This window comes from Nansenia antarctica, assembly GCF_963989245.1.
Source record: "Nansenia antarctica genome assembly, chromosome: 5".
In the NCBI taxonomy this organism is placed as follows: Eukaryota; Metazoa; Chordata; class Actinopteri; order Argentiniformes; family Microstomatidae; genus Nansenia; species Nansenia antarctica.
In genome coordinates, this window is record NC_137690.1 from 35,548,348 (window position 1) to 35,565,847 (window position 17,500).

Consider the following 17,500-nt stretch of genomic DNA (forward strand, 5'->3'; position numbering starts at 1 on the left):
AATAGCCTGAAACTACAGATGGTAAGCTTTCAATTGATGTGTCATGTGTCAAAGAAATTCAAGACGGCACGAGTATTTGAATGTTGGCGCCCCTAAAGAATGGGAATGCGACAGAATGGGAGAAAAGTGACTCTGATCAAACCACAACAACAAATGCTGCTAACAGCCCAAATGTTATATCTTTGCACTCTATCAAATTTCAGGACCCTCCTTTCATGACTTTTCCTAGATATGTGCGTTCTACCACCCAGTATCCTTACATGTTCAAAATCACAACACGATAAGCTAGTATAAAGCTATTTTGCAGTTTTTCTGTGTAGGAAGCAGGCCAACAAGTGGTTGTTGTGTGTAAGTAGCAGCGTAGCATTGTAAAGAGCCCCGAGGCGGCTCTTTTAGTAGGTAAAAAGGCACAGCTGTTCTAGTGTTAAATGGTTGAGTGGTCGTGACCAGTGTTGGGCACGTTGGGACCAGTGTTACGTAAGTGATTAGTTATAGTTACTAGTTACTTATCCCAAAAAGTAACTGAGTTAGTAACTGAATTACTTCATTATAAAAGTAACTAGTTACTAGGGAAAGTAACTATTGCGTTACTTTTTACCACGGTGCAGCGGGCTAAGTTAAGGTCAGTCAGCCAAATGTGACAAGGAAAAGCTTACCCACTGCCATATTAGAAGATAAATGTGATCTTCTTGTGAAGATAGATTTTTTCTGAGCAGGTTTCAGCAGGGAACTTTTCATATTTATTGCACTTCAACAGACCACAACTGGTAGACATATTGTACTTCAAGTATTTTCTTCATTACAAAAGTTAACAGTTAAACAATATGAAGTGCTTTTAAAGTAGTACTGAAATAGTGCCTGTACTTCCACCGTGAAAACGCCACGTTCACCTCAGAACACTCGGGACTCGCCATTGCTGCGTGTATCTCTCTGATAGTTTGAGTGTGTGTGTGGTGCTGTGCGCGCGTGTGGTTTGTGTGTAGAAACATCCGCACAACACTGAACTATGGTTGGCTTACCATGACATTTTCTCTACCATAGCCAATCATGATCACTTGCGCGGTTGTCTCGCCCCTCCCCTCCCCCCTCACCAACAAACAAACAAAAAACACCTTTGCAGCTGTGACTGAGGTCGGATGACAATGAGAAGCTTCAGTAGTAACGCGCCGCATTGAATTACCGGTAACGGTAACGGCGTTATAAAGATGGAAATAGTAATCAATTAGATTACCCGTTACTGAAAAAAATAACACCGTTAGTAACGCCGTTTATTTTAACGCCGTTATTCACATCACTGGTCGTGACTCACCCGAAGCCTTCCAGCGAGGTGTCAAACTCCACGAAGGCGGGCGTGACGGCCGAGCCGTGCAGGCGGATGTCGTGGGGCGTCGTCATGGAGACCAGGCACTTGACCCTGGTGAGGGGCACCGTGCTGCCCTCCGCTGAGCGCACCAGGCTGCGGCTGATGCGGTACTGGCCGTTGTCCTCCCCCGCCATGGTGAACACGCTGTCAGGCCCGAAGCCCTCCATGGACATGGTCATGCTGCCTGGGTGGGAGAGGCGGGCTCATTAAAACAGCTGAGACAATGAACCTGACTGGACAGAAAACATCCTCAAACGCTCTTAAAACGCCTCTGAAACATTCTTAAGCATTCCAGAACATGACTTACTCCTCATGTCGGCCTCGTAGCTGAGAGAGCTGGGCTTGTGGACGCGGTACTGTTTCAGAAGCTTCTTGTCCCAGGCGCCGCAGTTCAGGGGGTTCCCCAGACGCAGGAACTCCCTGAGGAGAGAGAACATGCATGGTCAGTTCAGGGGGTTCCTGAGGAGAGAGAACATGCATGGTCAGTTCAGGGGGTTCCTGAGGAGAGATAACATGGTCAGTTCAGGGGGTTCCCCAGACCAGGAACTCCCTGAGGAGAGATAACATGCATGGTCTTTCCCATGACGAAGACGAAATTGATCTTTGAAAATGAAAACTGTGACAAAACTATTTTGGCTTTCTAAGACGAGACTTTTCTAAGTGTGTGTGTGTGTGTGTGTGTGTGTGTGTGTGTGTGTGTGAGAGAGAGATTTCAGACTATAATGGGTGAATGAGTTGCACTTACATTTTAAGGGTCAGGGTTAGGGTTAGGGTCAGGGTCAGGGTGAGGGTGAGGGTGAGGGTTAGGGTTAGGGTGAGGGTCAGGGTGAGGGTGAGGGTGAGGGTCAGGGTCATTGAGTCTTGGTCTTTAGAAGATGCACATTAGTTCTAGTCACATTTAGTCATTTCTATCCTTCTTAGTTTTAGTCGAGTTTTCGTCGAAGACTAAAACTAAGAATGATAGAAATTACAAAATGTGACTAGAACTAATGTGCATCTTCTAAAGACCAAGACTCAATGTAAAACAGCCTGCCAATATTAACACTGGTATATATACAGTATATATACAGTATATAAACCCCTCAAAAAAAGTTTGGAAACGTTATTTCAGTTGATTCTTCCTCCCCTTTAATAATACCAATTGGTATTGTATTTTATATCGTTGGAAAGCCTGATTAGTCACCTTTACAACGAGGTACAACTTGTCAGGATCATAAATTCGTGGAATGAGTAACACAGCTAAACGTGTGGGTAGCGGCCCAAATTATTTTGCCAAAATCCCCTGCAATATTCTTCTGTTGGTATTCACTCTCGTTTTGAGCTTCAAGTGCTGGCAGGTGTATGTCAGTCACAGGTGTGTGACTGGCACCTGATCGGCACCTAATTGACAGGAATGATATTCTGGGGCCAGTGGCGATCCCATATCTCCAGAAACTGGGACCTAACTCCATCCTCCAGGATGACAACGCTCACCCCCACAGAGCCAGGATCATCACAGTGTACCTCCAGAATTTGGGAGTGGAGAGAGTGGAATGGCCTGCCGTGAGTCCAGACCTCAACCCAATTGAACACTTGTGGGATCAGCTTGGGCGTGCTGTACGTGCCAGAGTGACCAACGCAACCATGTTGGCAGACTTGCGGCAAATCCTGGTTGAGGAATGGGATGCCATCCCACAGCAGTGTGTGACCAGCATGAGGAGGAGGTGACTGCGTATGGATCTTCCACACGCTACTGAGGTCCCTGACAGTGTAAAATGAATAAAGTGTAAAAATGGCCAATATGTGTTGTTTTTTCCTTATTACTGTGGGAGAGTGCAATCATCCAATCCACCAAGCAACTCAAAACGAGAGTGAATACCAACAGAAGAATATAGGGGATTTTGACAAATATTTTTGGGCCGCTACCCACACGTTTAGCTGTGTTGCTCATTCCACGAATGCATGATCCTTACAAGTTGTACCTTATTGTAAAGGTGACTAATCAGGCTTTCCAACGATATAAAATACAATACCAATTGGTATTACTAAAGGGGAGGAATAATCAACCAAAATAAAGTTTCAGATCTTTTTTTGAGGGGTTTATATACTGTTGACCTCTGACCTGAGGGCCAACATTAACACTGGTATATATACTAGTATATATAGTATATGTGTCAGCTTAGCGTATTTGGAGTTACCTGGCGCAAAACAGAAATACGTCAAATCAGTCTTCAAACTATTTCTGACCTAAAAGTCAGATTTTCTGTTTTTTTGCTAAAATTCAACTTGAAGCTTTGAAGTACCCACTCGTTATTTTTCCGAACAGTTTTACGTTCATTAAATAAGTATAATCTATCAACAAAATTAGCTTGTTTGTCATGCTTTTTCCGATGCGCTTGAGGGGGTGGGCTGAATTAACATGTATGCTTTCATTTGGGTGTGATTGGCTGTTGAGCTCGCTCAAGGGGAAGGAAGACAAAGTGCGTGTAAATTCAATGTTTTCATTCTGTGAGTGAGAATGTATTTTGAGTTTGTACATCGACGAACACTGCTTAGCTCAATGAATTGTTCAGTAATGACTGAAGGCACAATGAAAGTCCCAAAGAAACGAACGTTTACTAGAACAACATACGGATTTCACGGGATCACCATACCGCAACACTTTCTGCTTTTGGGTGCGTAGCCTTTGTGTTTCCTTCTGTTTGTTTGTTTGTTTTAGGTTAGCCGCGTTAGCTAGCTAACATTAGCTAGCTAGTATGTTCTATCGTCGTATTGCCTAAGACTTTCTAAAACAATCCCATAGCATTATGCTGTTCTTATAAGTTGTGTTGTTGATACTGTGTACTGTGTACAGTTAGCTAACAGTTTTTCTTTTGTTACTTGCTACTTGTTACCATGCATGGCCTTGCATTAATCTCCTCCACCTCCTGATTACCAGCACTTCAGGTAATTAATTATCATGTATTACCTCTTTCATTTTATGAACATGGTATGGCGGTAATATTATTTCATTTACTGTGGGCAATAGTTTGATGTATTGTCTTCTGTCTGTTCCAGCTTTGATGCTAAGGAACCTGGCGTGGTTATGGCTGAAAATCACTGATGTCAAGCCCCCCGGAGGTGATCTTCATGTTCAAGGCCCACTCAGACTTGACATGGCCAGACAGAAGTATCTTTTTGATCAGAGAATTCTGTTCAGATGAGGCAAGAGACACCACATGCCCACTAGACGCCACAGCACCTCAGAAAACTGTATTACTTATCATTACTTACTTTACTTATTTACTTATTATTGTGATTATGTACCTTGCTGCAATGCTAATGTTGAAAAACCAAAGCCAAAGATGTTTATTCTTGTGTACTGTAAAATAAATTCTGATTCTGATTGAAGACTTTTTTGTATCATTAAAAGAATAAGTTACAACAACCATAAAGCCTCCATAATGATAAGCTGGCTAATTAGCTTACCTTGCTAGGTAATAATGTTAGCTATAGCTATCTGACCCAGTGACTAACACTGACAGATATTGATAGTTGACAGCAGCTGTCAATCTAGAGGGGGAGTGGTTGGGGGTGGGGTTAACCAGCCATTGTTACCGCCCATTACCTGGCTGTGTCAAGGTGTGAGAAAGAACAAAATCTTTGAAGGGCATTTTCTCTGCTTAGTGATTTCAGGTGTAGCAACTTTCAAATACTCATGTCGTCTTCAATAAGTTTCCGATTTCAATGTATGATGCATTATTTGAAAGCTTACAATCTGTAGTTTAAGCACATGTAAAAAACAGAAAAATGATTTTTTTCTTTTCATTGTCTGCTGTCACATATGTACTGTTGACCTCTGACCTGAGGGCCATGGGCTGCAGGGCCTGGGAGGCCAGCCTCTCAAACATCCTCTGCAGCGGGGGGTGGAGGGGGTGCTCCTCGTTGCCCAGGGCCTGGCTGCAGCGCTGCAGCAGGCGGGAGTGCAGGCCCGCCTCACACAGGACCTGCTGGTTCCTCTCAGAGTGCACCAGCAGCTGCAGGATGTTGGCTATGGCCAGCTGCAGGTCCAGGGCGTGCTGGAGGAGGACGGGAGGAGGAAGAGGAGAGAATGTGTTATTATGTGTTATTTAACTTTGTTCTTGGGCCAGTGAGATCACTGAGCAAAGAGGTGAATGGTGAATGAGTAGGTGACCTCTGGCACCTTGGTTGGACACGTTTCAAGTGTTTTTTTTATAAATGTACCATCTATGGTAACGTAATATATGGTAATATATGGTGGATATTAGCATATATTACCATCATATTACTGTACCTTATATTGTGATGACGCTACAGGGAAATATTGGAGGTTGTACTGCAGGCTGCACCCATAGCCAAATTGTCTGCCCTTCATATACGGCTGGGGGGCGGCTGTGGCGCAGGAGGTAGAGCCGCCGTCTAATGATCGCAAAGTTGGCAGATTGGCAGTTCGAGCCCCAGCTGGCCACATGTCGAAGTGTCCTTGGGCAAGACACTGAACCCCAAATTGCTCCCAGTGAGCGGGCCGGCGCCTTGCATGGTAGCTTGCCGCCATTGGTGTGTGAATGTGTGTGTGAATGGGTGAATGAGAGGCCGTTGTAAAGCGCTTTGGATAAAGGCGTGCACTGGGAGCAGTCCATTTACCCTTCATATGTGACGGTCGATGGTATTTGGAGTTACCAGGCGCAAAACAGAAATCTGTCAAATCAGTCTTCAAACTATTTCTGACCTAAAAGTCAGATTTTCGTTTTTTTTGCTAACATTCAACTTGAAGCTTTGAAGTACCCACTCGTTATTTTTCCGAACAGTTTTACGTTCATTAAATAAGTATAATCTATCAACAAAATGAGCTTGCTTGTCATGCTTGTCTTGCTTGTCATGCTTTTTCCGGGCTGAAATAACATGTATGCTTTCATTTTGGTGTGATTGGCTGTTGAGCTCGCTCAAGGGGGAGGGAGACAAAGGGCGCGTAAAGCCTCCATAATAATAAGCTGGCTAATTCACTTTGGTAATACCTTTCTAGGTAATAATGTTAGCTATAGCTATCTGACCCAGTGACTAACACTGACAGATATTGATAGTTGACAGCTGTCAATCTAGAGAGGGAGTGGTTGGGGGTGGGGTTAACCAGCTATTGTTACCGCCCATTACCTGGCTGTGTGAAGGTGTGATAAAGAACAAAATCTTTGAAGGGCATTTTCTCAGCATTGTGATTTCAAGGTTAGCAATTTTCAAATACTCATGTCGTCTTCAATTTGTTTTCCGATTCCAATGTATGATGCATCATTTGTAAGCTTACAATCTGTAGTTTGAGAACATGTAAAAAACTGAAAAATGATTTTGCCTACTGGTAGCTGTCTGCTGTCTGCTGTCACATATACCACCAGAGCTATATACCATTTGACATAAATCTGAGCTGTGGCATTCTGGGTGGTGATTGTCAGAGAGATGTTTAGTTAAACACCTAACCATTCACCTCCTAAACCTAACCATTCCGCTCCTAAACCTAACCATTCACCTCCTTAACCTAACCATTCACCTCCTCTAGTGTTTCCTCCGCCACTAATTGATTCAGACAGTCCACTTTGATTCAGGCTGCCCAGAAAGGCAGCGAGTTATTATGACCGGAGAACAGAAAAAAAGCAGATTGAAGCTAGATTTAGGCCGCTTTCAGACCAACATTTCGTTACGATTTAGGGCGTAGTTAGTTACAATAAGTTACAATGTTGCAATTAACCTGAGACTGAATCGCTCTCAACAGGCGCGCAGCGCGAGGCGACGCGCTTTCAAAACAGTTTTGTGATTGGTCCGAATTTAGCGGGACATTTGGATTTCTCTCTTCGCCCGTCGCCGGTCCCTTTAATCCCGTAAACGTATCCTAATCGAAAATGCAACATCATCAGCGACGACTGTGGGTTATTGCATTTACTGCTGTTCTCTGGTTCATGTTCTTATACCAGTGCTTAGTATAGAGTATTTTAAATGAACATTCGTAATGTATGTCTCTGATGTTCATGGTCAATTAAATCAGCCTATTTTGTGAAACAAATAATGTTCCCGCTAATGGGTTAACCGAGCATTCTCGCACCTAACTTGCAAGCACCTAGCTTCGAACTATTCATAGCAATATGCGCGTGGCAAAAATAATCTATTGCCTCTAAAATCACCACGAACAGAACGGCGGAGGTACGGGTAAGCAGGGCTCATGTTGGTGTCCTCAAAGGTAAGAGTTGGTTTTCTTTAACTCAACTGATAGCATTACCTTGCTGTTGTTGTTTACCGAATGCTCCATCTGACTGTCACACTGTGAAGTTTACTTGTGTAAACAGTTAATGAGTAACGTTAGCCGGTTTTGTGCGTGTACTCTCATGTAGGCCTACTTCGTATTAATCTTTCTGTGTGTGTGTGTGTAATGCGCGTTCCGCATGTTCCGCTGCAGCTGTAGGATATATTGGTATTTGATCACCTTCTATATAAAATCACCTGCTCGGCTTTAATGACTTAACCGCTATTTAAGAAATATAATTGTTGCCACCCTCTAGTTTTTGGTGAATTTACGTCTTTTTTTTGAGCACCAGTGCGTGTTTTATGCGCGTGCACGCGGAAAAGCGCTACACGCGCGAACAATGAGCGCTCCGCCACTAATGTGAAAAATCCTGGAGGGAAAACTGCCTCCTAAACCTAACCAGTCACCTCCTAAACCTAGCCATTCACCTCATAAACCTAACCATTCACCTCCTAAAGCCCACACAGAGAAACACAGAAAAGTGGGTGTGGTGTTTTCCTGCACGTTGCTTACTTCTGGTTGGCTGTCGGAGCTGACGGAAACCAGCAGGTCCAGCATGGCCAGGCCCGCCCCCGGGTGGATCACCACACTGTGGTCTGAGGAGGAGGAGGAGGGCTGGGAAGGGTCGGCCAGGTGGAGCTTCAGGTCAGTCAGAGCTTTAACAGGCGCTGGAGGACCAGACGTGCCCTGGTAGCCGTGTCTGGACAGGACCAACACGGTCAGGGAGCAGGAGAAGAAGAACAAACAGGTTCAGGATTCTACAACTGATGTTCCTCTCATAGGGCTTTCACACCGGCAGTTCCGAACGCCGGTTCGCGTTCGGAAACCTCCGAACGTTGGCGCTGTCTGGCGAACGATACACTGGTATGAACGCGGGCTCGTTCGCCAGACAGCGCCAACGTTCGGAGGTTTCCGAACGCGAACCGGCGTTCGGAACTGCCGGTGTGAAAGCCCTATCAGGGCACTGGGGATGGAAACACGTTGATATGTCTATGGGTAGATGGAGGGCGGGGAGGGGCTATGGAATCATTTGAGTACATTCATTAGATCTAAAAAGAAAAAAAAAGAAAAGAGCATCAACTGTGAGTTTGTGGGTTGCTCATTTAGATAATTTAGGTCTTGCGGTTGTTAACAGAGATGGGAATCCACAGATGAAGAAAAATGTCAAACATTTCAAAGTAAAATCTTTGGAGATATCATAATTGGACTAACTCCTTAACCACACGAGACCTGTGAGATCATTAACTTGTTATTCAAAGCCTCTCCTCAAGGCAGTTCCACAGTCCTGACAGGTCCACAGTTCCTTCCCCATACACAGTGTACCGCTAGCAAAATATGATCTATCTACCTATTTATCGAATATCTATCTGTTACTGTAATTTATAGCCTACATAATTATTGTTCTACTGCCCCTTTTTGTCATTGTCTTATAAAAAAAAATAAAGCTTATATGTTGTTGTTTTATTATATTGTTTTTTTATCTTCAACTTCACCAAGTCAATTTCCTGTAAATATACTTATTTTTAAATATAAAAATATGTTTGATTCTGATTAACAACAGTACACTGTGTCAGTAATGGCACAGTGAAGAATTACATTTCTTCTTTTGGCTGTTAACTCGAAAAGTTTGGATTTAAAATCAAACAATTACTATGAGGTTAGAGTAGAGATTCTCAGGCTAATACCTGCCGGAACCTTCCAGTTCCTGTGTTGAAGAATGGGCAGAAATCCCACCTGATCACTGAGAGATATGTTTTTTTGTACAGGAAGCATCTTGAAGCTGTCATTGGAAACAAAGGCTTCTCCGCCAAGTATTAATATAATTTCAGTTAGCGTGTTCAATACTTCTTTCCTGTGTCATTCCCCTTTATTGCACATAACTTGGGGTTGGGTCCAAACAGGGAGGACATGGAGTGCAGTCAGATCTCTGGAGGTGGCTGAGTCACGGCTGAGGCAGGCGCCAGACTAGAAGATTGTGGAGTGAAGATATTATTGAAGCGTACGCACCTGTCGATCACCCGTCGCATCGCGTACGCTTTAACAATATGTTCACTCCACGATCAGTCTGGTCTGGTGCCTGCGCCGTCTGTTGTTCTTCCTGCAACACCGATAAACAGATCCAGGATCCAGCAGCGTCGTCGGGCTCACACAATCATACCCGGCGAATGTTTTACTTGCTCCGGGCAAGCGTTACTGTGGAACCCTGCTGGCGGGATCCGTAAGAACAGGACCTGCTGGCACAAGCTCCTTCCCAGTGACCAGGGTGCACAATGTCCAGGGCAAAGAGCGGCAACATCTCGTTCAGGAGGAAGTGTAAGCAGGCGTGGAGGAGATACGAGCCAGCAGGATGGCAGGAATGGGACAACAAGGAGCATGGACTAGATGGGAAAGATGCAAAAGATCACCTGGTCCAACATCTGGCAAGCAGACTTCCATCGCATTAGATTCCTAGTCCGAGCTATCTACCATGTCCTACCAAGTCCAAGAAACCGCCACGTCTGGGAGACACCTTCCTGCCCTCCTTGTCCTGGAAGAGGATCGTTGCCACACCTCCTTAGCTGCCCAAAAATGGGATGGTGAAGTCACTGTGAACCTATGGAGGTGGGCTGACCAGGATTTGCAGGGCGTTCACTCTGAAAAGTGTTTATGCTCCCGGGCACCACCGGGGAGGCTAAGAGGAAGGCCATCAGATCCACTACTGATGCCGCAGAGAAGGAGGGCAGATCCGCGGGCGAACGCTGCTGGGACGCAAGCTGGGGTCTGATCAACCCCAGCTGGGTCGCCTGGGCGAGGATGTCTGACGTTGAAAGACCCGAAATACCCAGTGACCCCAGGTTCCATCACAGTGACCCAGGTCCATCAGGTTCATCTCAGTGAGCCAGGTTCATCTCAGTGACCCAGGTTCATCACAGTGACCCAGGTTCATCACAGTGACCCAGGTTCATCACAGTGACCCAGGTTCATCTCAGTGACCCAGGTTCATCTCAGTGACCCAGGTTCATCACAGTGACCCAGGTTCATCACAGTGACCCAGGTTCATCTCAGTGACCCAGGTTCATCTCAGTGACCCAGGTTCATCACAGTGACCCAGGTTCATCACAGTGACCCAGGTTCATCTCAGTGACCCAGGTTCATCTCAGTGACCCAGGTTCATCACAGTGACCCAGGTTCATCTCAGTGACCCAGGTTCATCTCAGTGACCCAGGTTCATCTCAGTGACCCAGGTTCATCTCAGTGACCCAGGTTCATCTCAGTGACCCAGGTTCATCACAGTGACCCCAGGTTCCATCACAGTGACCCAGGTTCATCTCTTAGGGCTTTCACACCGGCAGTTCCGAACGCCGGTTCGCGTTCGGAAACCTCTGAACGTTGGCGCTGTCTGGCGAACGAGCCCGCATTCATCCCAGTGTATCGTTCGCCAGACAGCGCCAACGTTCGGAGGTTTCCGAACGCGAACGCGAACCGGCGTTCGGAACTGCCGGTGTGAAAGCCCTATCATAGGGCTTTCACACCGGCAAAGAACCGTGCCGGTTCGCGTTCGCGTTCGGAAACCTCTGAACCTTGGTGCTGTCTGGCGAACGAGCCCGCGTTCATACCAGTGTAACCTGAACCATCCGCGTCATCAACGCTGGGTGATGAAGGGGCGGGATAAACAAAACAATTCACAACTAGATGGCAGCTACTTCACTGGAAAAGAGGATAATATCTTCCACTACTACAGTATCTGAAATAAACACAATTTTCTGTGAAACAAAACAAAAGACACTTTCTATATGCGTTATTTTACTAATCAGCTGCTCCATTACTGGAATAGAAATGGCTTACGAAATTCGCGTTCGCGCATGTCCGCGCGCGTGTGCGTGTGTGTGTTTGCTGAGCATGTGAGGAAGATAGAGAGAATAATGACACTTTTGATATTGTTTTTGATCACTAATGATTAGATTTAGATTAGATTACATTTTGTCTACTTCCTCCTTGCTGGTCTCTGCAGCCTAGAATAGGACACACCCACTGACGACGTGACTGTTCTACGTTTTGGTTCACGCTTGAGAACCACTATTTTTTGGTGCCCGCTGCGAACCAACTTTTCAGGTTCCGAACCAATTGAGCTTCGGTCTGAACGCGCCGGCCGGTTCCAGACTTGGTTCGCGAACGCGAACCGGCACGGTTCTTTGCCGGTGTGAAAGCCCTATCAGTGACCCAGGTTCATCACAGATGATGCGTCCCAGCTCCTCCATAAGATGTATCTGTCATCTTGTGGACTGGAGTGTTACAATGTCTTCACCTGCTGGGTGATGGAGGACCTGGAGATCACCACCCTGTGTTCTCCAACCTTATTAGATGTTACAGGAGAAGACTCAATGCTGCTTTATTGGTAGGGAAGTTGTACAAAGTATTAAATCCAATAATTGTGGCTTTGTTAGAAATAATTATTTCTTGATGACAGGTTCTTTTGTTTTCAGAATAAATTTACTTTTTTTTTCTCAGTATGACATTAAGCTAATTCACCAAAAGGTGAATTTTTTATAACCCTTTTTACTGATCTTTACCAGGGGTGGCATTAATTGTGGAGGGCGCTGTATGTGTTGTATGTATGTAAAATGATGTAAAAATGTGTGTTTTATTATAGAAACTGCTTAGAGCATTCATTTGCAGACAACTAGGCAAAACACAAAAGATGCAGGGCCGGTTTCAGAGACAAGGCTTAAGCCTAGTCCTGGACTAAATCACACTTTCAATGTAAACTCTCCATTGAAGATGTTTTTTAGTCTAGGATTAGGCTTAAGCCTTGTCTGTGAAACCGGCCCGCAGTGTTTTATTTACATTTCTCTATCCTTCTCTTTCTCTCTAACATCTGTACCCTTTCGCTCTTTTCATTTAATTTGCCTCCCTGAGTAAGCACTCCTGACCTTCAGAGATCTCCTAACGTTGGGTTCACTTCTAGCTTCTACTGTTTAGTCTTCCCACAAAAACCACAATGCCAAAACAAAGCTGTTCCTTTCCTTGCTTTGAAAATACAGACAAGAGATAGGGATGCTCCGATTTATCGGCCACCGATTTAAATCGGCCGATTTCACTCCAAATGACTCGATCGGTGATCGGCAAAAATGGCCGATCGCAAAAACCGATCTTTTTTTATTTATTTTATTTTTTATTTTTTCCTGGGGAAGACAGATAACTGAACAGAAAACATAGGAGGACGTAACAGTATGTAAACCATGAAGGCCACGTTTATGATGTCTTTTATACAGCCATATCGACTGACTTGGGCTTCAGGCCCTAACTGGGTGATAGGCCAGACCTTTACTATGCCATAAAAATGGGTCTGCGTTTGCTTGGTGCCTAATGGATCAAAACTTTTGTCTAAAAAGCAAAAAATATGTAGGCTATCCAGTCAGTAGGCCTACAGTTATGTATTTAAAAAAAAATCGGTATCGGTATCGGTTGATCTTGAGGAAAAAAATCGGTGATCGGTATCGGCCCCAAAAATCCAGATCGGAGCATCCCTAACAAGAGATCCACCCAGACCTGTATTCAATACAGACAAGAGATCCACCCAGACCTGTATTCAATACAGACAAGAGATCCACCCAGATCTGTATTTGTATTCAAGCAATTAAAACAAAACAGACACGTTGGTGGGATGCAAATGACAGGCTGCAGCTTTCCCCCACACAGAGCCCAGAGAGGAGAGAAGGCTGAAAGGAAACCGTCAGCAGAATTTGCGTTAGGGGGGGGTTTGCAGTTCGGTGCATTCGGGGGGGTGCGGGGTTTAGCAGCTGGTAGGAGCATGACACAGCAGTAACGGCATACAGTAAGATAGGGATGAGGAGAGGATGAGAGGCAAGACAGGAGGAGGAGGAGTGGGGGACAGGAGGAGCAGGAGGAGGAGGAGTGGGGGACAGGGGTAGGAGGAGGAGGAGGAGTGCAGAGTGCAGTAGCTACCTCTTCCTGGCGAGCGCTGGCGTGCCCCAGGGGGAGGGCAGGGAGGTCTCGTGAGTCAGACAGGGGGGCACCTGCTCCGCACGACTGCACGTGCGCACGCACACACACACACAGGCAACACACACACACACACACACACGCACACGTACAAGCACACACGCACACTCACACACACACACACACACACGCGCGCATTGACAAATCAGGACTCGCACACACACACGCACACACACACACACACAGGGACAAATTAGGACACACACACACACACACACAGACACACACACACACACACACACACACACACAGACACACGCAGACACACGCAGACCGGACCAAACCCCCAAACACACAGCCAGGCAATGCCAAATGTTTGAAGAAAAAGAGAAAGAGAGAGAGATAGATAGAGAGAGAGAGACAGAGACAGAGACAGAGACAGAGAGACAGAGACAGAGAGAGAGACAGAGACAGAGACAGAGACAGAGAGAGAGAGACAGAGACAGAGAGAGAGACAGAGAGACAGAGAGACAGAGACAGACAGAGAGAGACAGAGACAGAGACAGACAGAGAGAGACAGAGAGAGAGAGAGAGAGAGAGACAGAGACAGAGACAGAGAGACAGAGAGAGACAGAGACAGACAGAGTGACAGAGACAGAGAGAAAGACAGAGACAGACAGAGACAGAGACAGAGACAGAGACAGAGACAAAGAGAGAGACAGAGACAGAGACAGAGACAGAGACAGCGACAGAGACAGCAACAGAGACAGAGATAGAGACAGAGAGAGAGAGAGAGAGAGAGAGAGAGAGAGAGAGAGAGAGAGAGAGAGGAGGAAGGGAACCTGTTAGTCAGAAGGCTGAAAGAAGAGGCTTGAAGCATCTCTAGCACGACCCACCGGCTACAACTACAGCCCATGTGTGTGTGTCAGTTCTAGTACAACGCTGTGTCACAATGTCAGAGTGTGGACTGCATTGCGAGTCTTCACTAAAAAACATTTTCGTTTGTGTGTCTCTGAAAAGATACGATTGGGAGGAAACTGTGAACTATACTGCCGAGTGCTAATTCAATTGATTAGCATGGAATACGGTTACAAAAAGCACTCCTGAACCACCACTGATTGATTTAGGAATCGGGAGACCATCTCCCCCAACCCCCCACCCCCCTCCCCCTATCATACATCACCAGCTGACCTATCGAAAGAGTCTGTGGCCATCTTGTACAGGTATATGAAGAGCTTGCTGCAGTGTTTGAGGGTGGGGCAGACGCTGTCCCCGGAGCACCCCCCTCCCGGGGCCGCCTCGTCCTCCAGCAGCCTCTGGAAGGGCTGGGCGTTGGAGGGGAACACCCCTGTGGGACCAACCTTCTTGGCATCCGAGAAGCACCCTAGCAACCTGGAGGAGGAGGGGGGTCATCACAGTTATCACCATGGAGGGAGGTTATCAGAGTTATTACCATGGAGGGAGGTTATCAGAGTTATCACCATGGAGGGGGGTTATCAGAGTTATCACCATGCGTTTCATTGTTAGCGCTTTTCATGGGTCTGGGAAGTCAAATTTCAGGTGATATTTACATTGTTAGCATTTAGCAGACGCCTTTATCCAAAGCGACTTCCAACAAATGCATTTGTCTAAGTAAATCCATCCACCAGTCATAGCAGTAAAAAAGTCATCTATGCTCAGGCCTGGGGCCATTGGCAGTTGTCGTGCTAGAAGAAGGAATCATTAATTTGTTTATTTTGTGTGTGTGACGAACTACAGTACCCTTGACTCTCTGTGTGACCTACGGAGTCGGATCTGAACATAGTTGTTGGCTTTTCCAAATCTTTACACGCCGTCTAAGACGAACACCTTCGTCGATGACGTGTTTACTCTTCATAAAAGTGAGAAAAACAAAACAACGACAGTCAAACATTTTAACTCTCTACCGCACCTGACGGCGTCCGCCAGCTTCTCGTACTGGATCTCGGTGCAGAAGAAGTGGGAGTTGGCGGGCTCGTAGCGCATGGCGGCCGTCAGCGTGCAGAAGACGGTGTGCAGCAGCTGGAACACCTGGTTCTGGTTGGCCCGCTCCCAGCCGTGGTGCGGCGGCTGGCCCAGGGAGCGCTCCATGGCCACCAGTAGGGACGTCACGTACACGAAGCCGCCCACCTTGCGGAAGACGGTGCGCGTGCGGTGGCTCTCGCGCAGCACTGCCAGCAGGGCCTGAGGGGGAGGAGAAGAGAGGTGAGGAGAGAGGGAGGAGATGAGGAGAGAGGGAGGAGGAGAGGAGAGAAAGAGGAAAGAGAGAGAGGAAAAAGGGAGGAGAAGAGAGGAGGAGAGAGGAGATTACAGTGTTGTATGCAGGCAATAAAGGAGGATAAGGCGGATTTGAGGACCTTGTCAAATTACTGAGTTTCTAGGGTCCTACAGGCAGAGCACAGTTAGCATTAGCTATTAGTTAGTGTTATACATTTTTCCCTTTGGGGATCAATAGTGTACCATCCTATCTTATCTTTCTACACCTCTGGGCAATATTCATCTGTGCTCAAAGACTTGAGAAGAAAGTAGAGACAAATGGCAAACAAGGGAAATCCTCTTCCTCTCCCCTCCCCCACCAATAACCATGCAGGTGGACAGCTGTGACCTACACTGCATCCATGTGCAGTAATACCAGCTATGGTTTGGGATATTCGTGTGAAGGTTATTATCATTTTATTTCATTAGTTTCCGGTTGGGTAGCAAACATGCTATATGGTGTCTTTATCCCATCTTGAGTGGATTTGCCAAAATTGGACAACCTTGAGATCCATCCGCTTCCACACCCTAACCCTCTGGTATACCAGACCATCCTTCCACACCCTAACCCTCTGGTATACCAGACCACCATACCCTAGCCCTCTGTTATACCAGACCATCCTTCCACACCCTAGCCCTCTGTTATACCAGACCATCCTTCCACACCCTAACCCTCTGGTATACCAGACCATCCTTCCACACCCTAACCCTCTGGTATACCAGACCACCACACCCTAACCCTCTGTTATACCAGACCACCACACCCTAACCCTCTGGTATACCAGACCACCTCACCCTAACCCTCTGGTACACCAGACCACCACACCCTAACCCTCTGGTATACCAGACAGCACTGTTGTGCACCAATAAGATAAGTGCACCTGGAGGGAGACGACCCCAGCCAAGTGTGGTGACGACTCACTGCCTGTGGCTCTGAGTGATCCCTAACTTCAGCCAGCTGAATGACTTCCAGGTGACATCAGCAACAACGACGATAACCAACGTAGATTCCGACTTCAGAAGTCCAGACATTCATAATCAGACCAGTGTTTACAGCTAGTTATATTTAATCCGACAGCAGATTTCAGATAACAGAGCTAATTAGCTAGCTGCACTGCTGTGCCTAATACAGTGGTCATTAGGGCTGGTTATTGTCACTGATTTCCCAAAACTATTAGATTCCGATTCACATGGTCCCGATTTGCGATTCGAATCCATTCAATTGTTTAGTTCAATACCAATTTTGCTTGAATATGAAAGAGATTCTCAGAACTAATGCTTTAAATGGTTCAAGGAACCCTCTAACATGTTGCATTGTTAAAAAGATAAATCTTTACATAAAAAATGGACTCCAAAGCAGTTACATGAATGTACTTTTTATTGGAACATAAATGACCATGACCAGCATTGATCAGAGACTACAAAAAGTGCTTTCTTTACTGCAGCCTGTGAAAAATAAAGGGGCTAGAAACATAGCCTAACTGTAAACAACACATCACTTATCCCTCAGGAATTTTGAGCAAGACAATTTGCTGTAGTGTGATTGTCGCAAATAGCTTATTTGCATTAGAAATTGTGCAAAACACTGAAAATAGTGCAATAGTTTGTGTGTGGGTAAAGCGTAGCGTGGTTCTAGTACATTGATGAGGCTTTGA

At 46.0% G+C, this 17,500-nt stretch overlaps 1 protein-coding gene across 1 annotated transcript in view; it reads right to left on the reverse strand.

The window, feature by feature from the left end:
• wdfy3 (WD repeat and FYVE domain containing 3) overlaps window positions 1-17,500 on the reverse strand; it is a gene marked incomplete at both ends in the record, with an annotated part of 216,286 nt that overhangs the window by 136,949 nt on the left and 61,837 nt on the right. Inside the window, 7 exons of the mRNA XM_080531591.1 lie at window positions 1,310-1,547; window positions 1,671-1,783; window positions 5,186-5,400; window positions 8,142-8,328; window positions 13,575-13,658; window positions 14,763-14,963; window positions 15,502-15,773. Coding sequence (XP_080387717.1) covers window positions 1,310-1,547; window positions 1,671-1,783; window positions 5,186-5,400; window positions 8,142-8,328; window positions 13,575-13,658; window positions 14,763-14,963; window positions 15,502-15,773 — 1,310 coding nt within the window. The remainder of the gene's footprint in view (window positions 1-1,309; window positions 1,548-1,670; window positions 1,784-5,185; window positions 5,401-8,141; window positions 8,329-13,574; window positions 13,659-14,762; window positions 14,964-15,501; window positions 15,774-17,500) is intronic.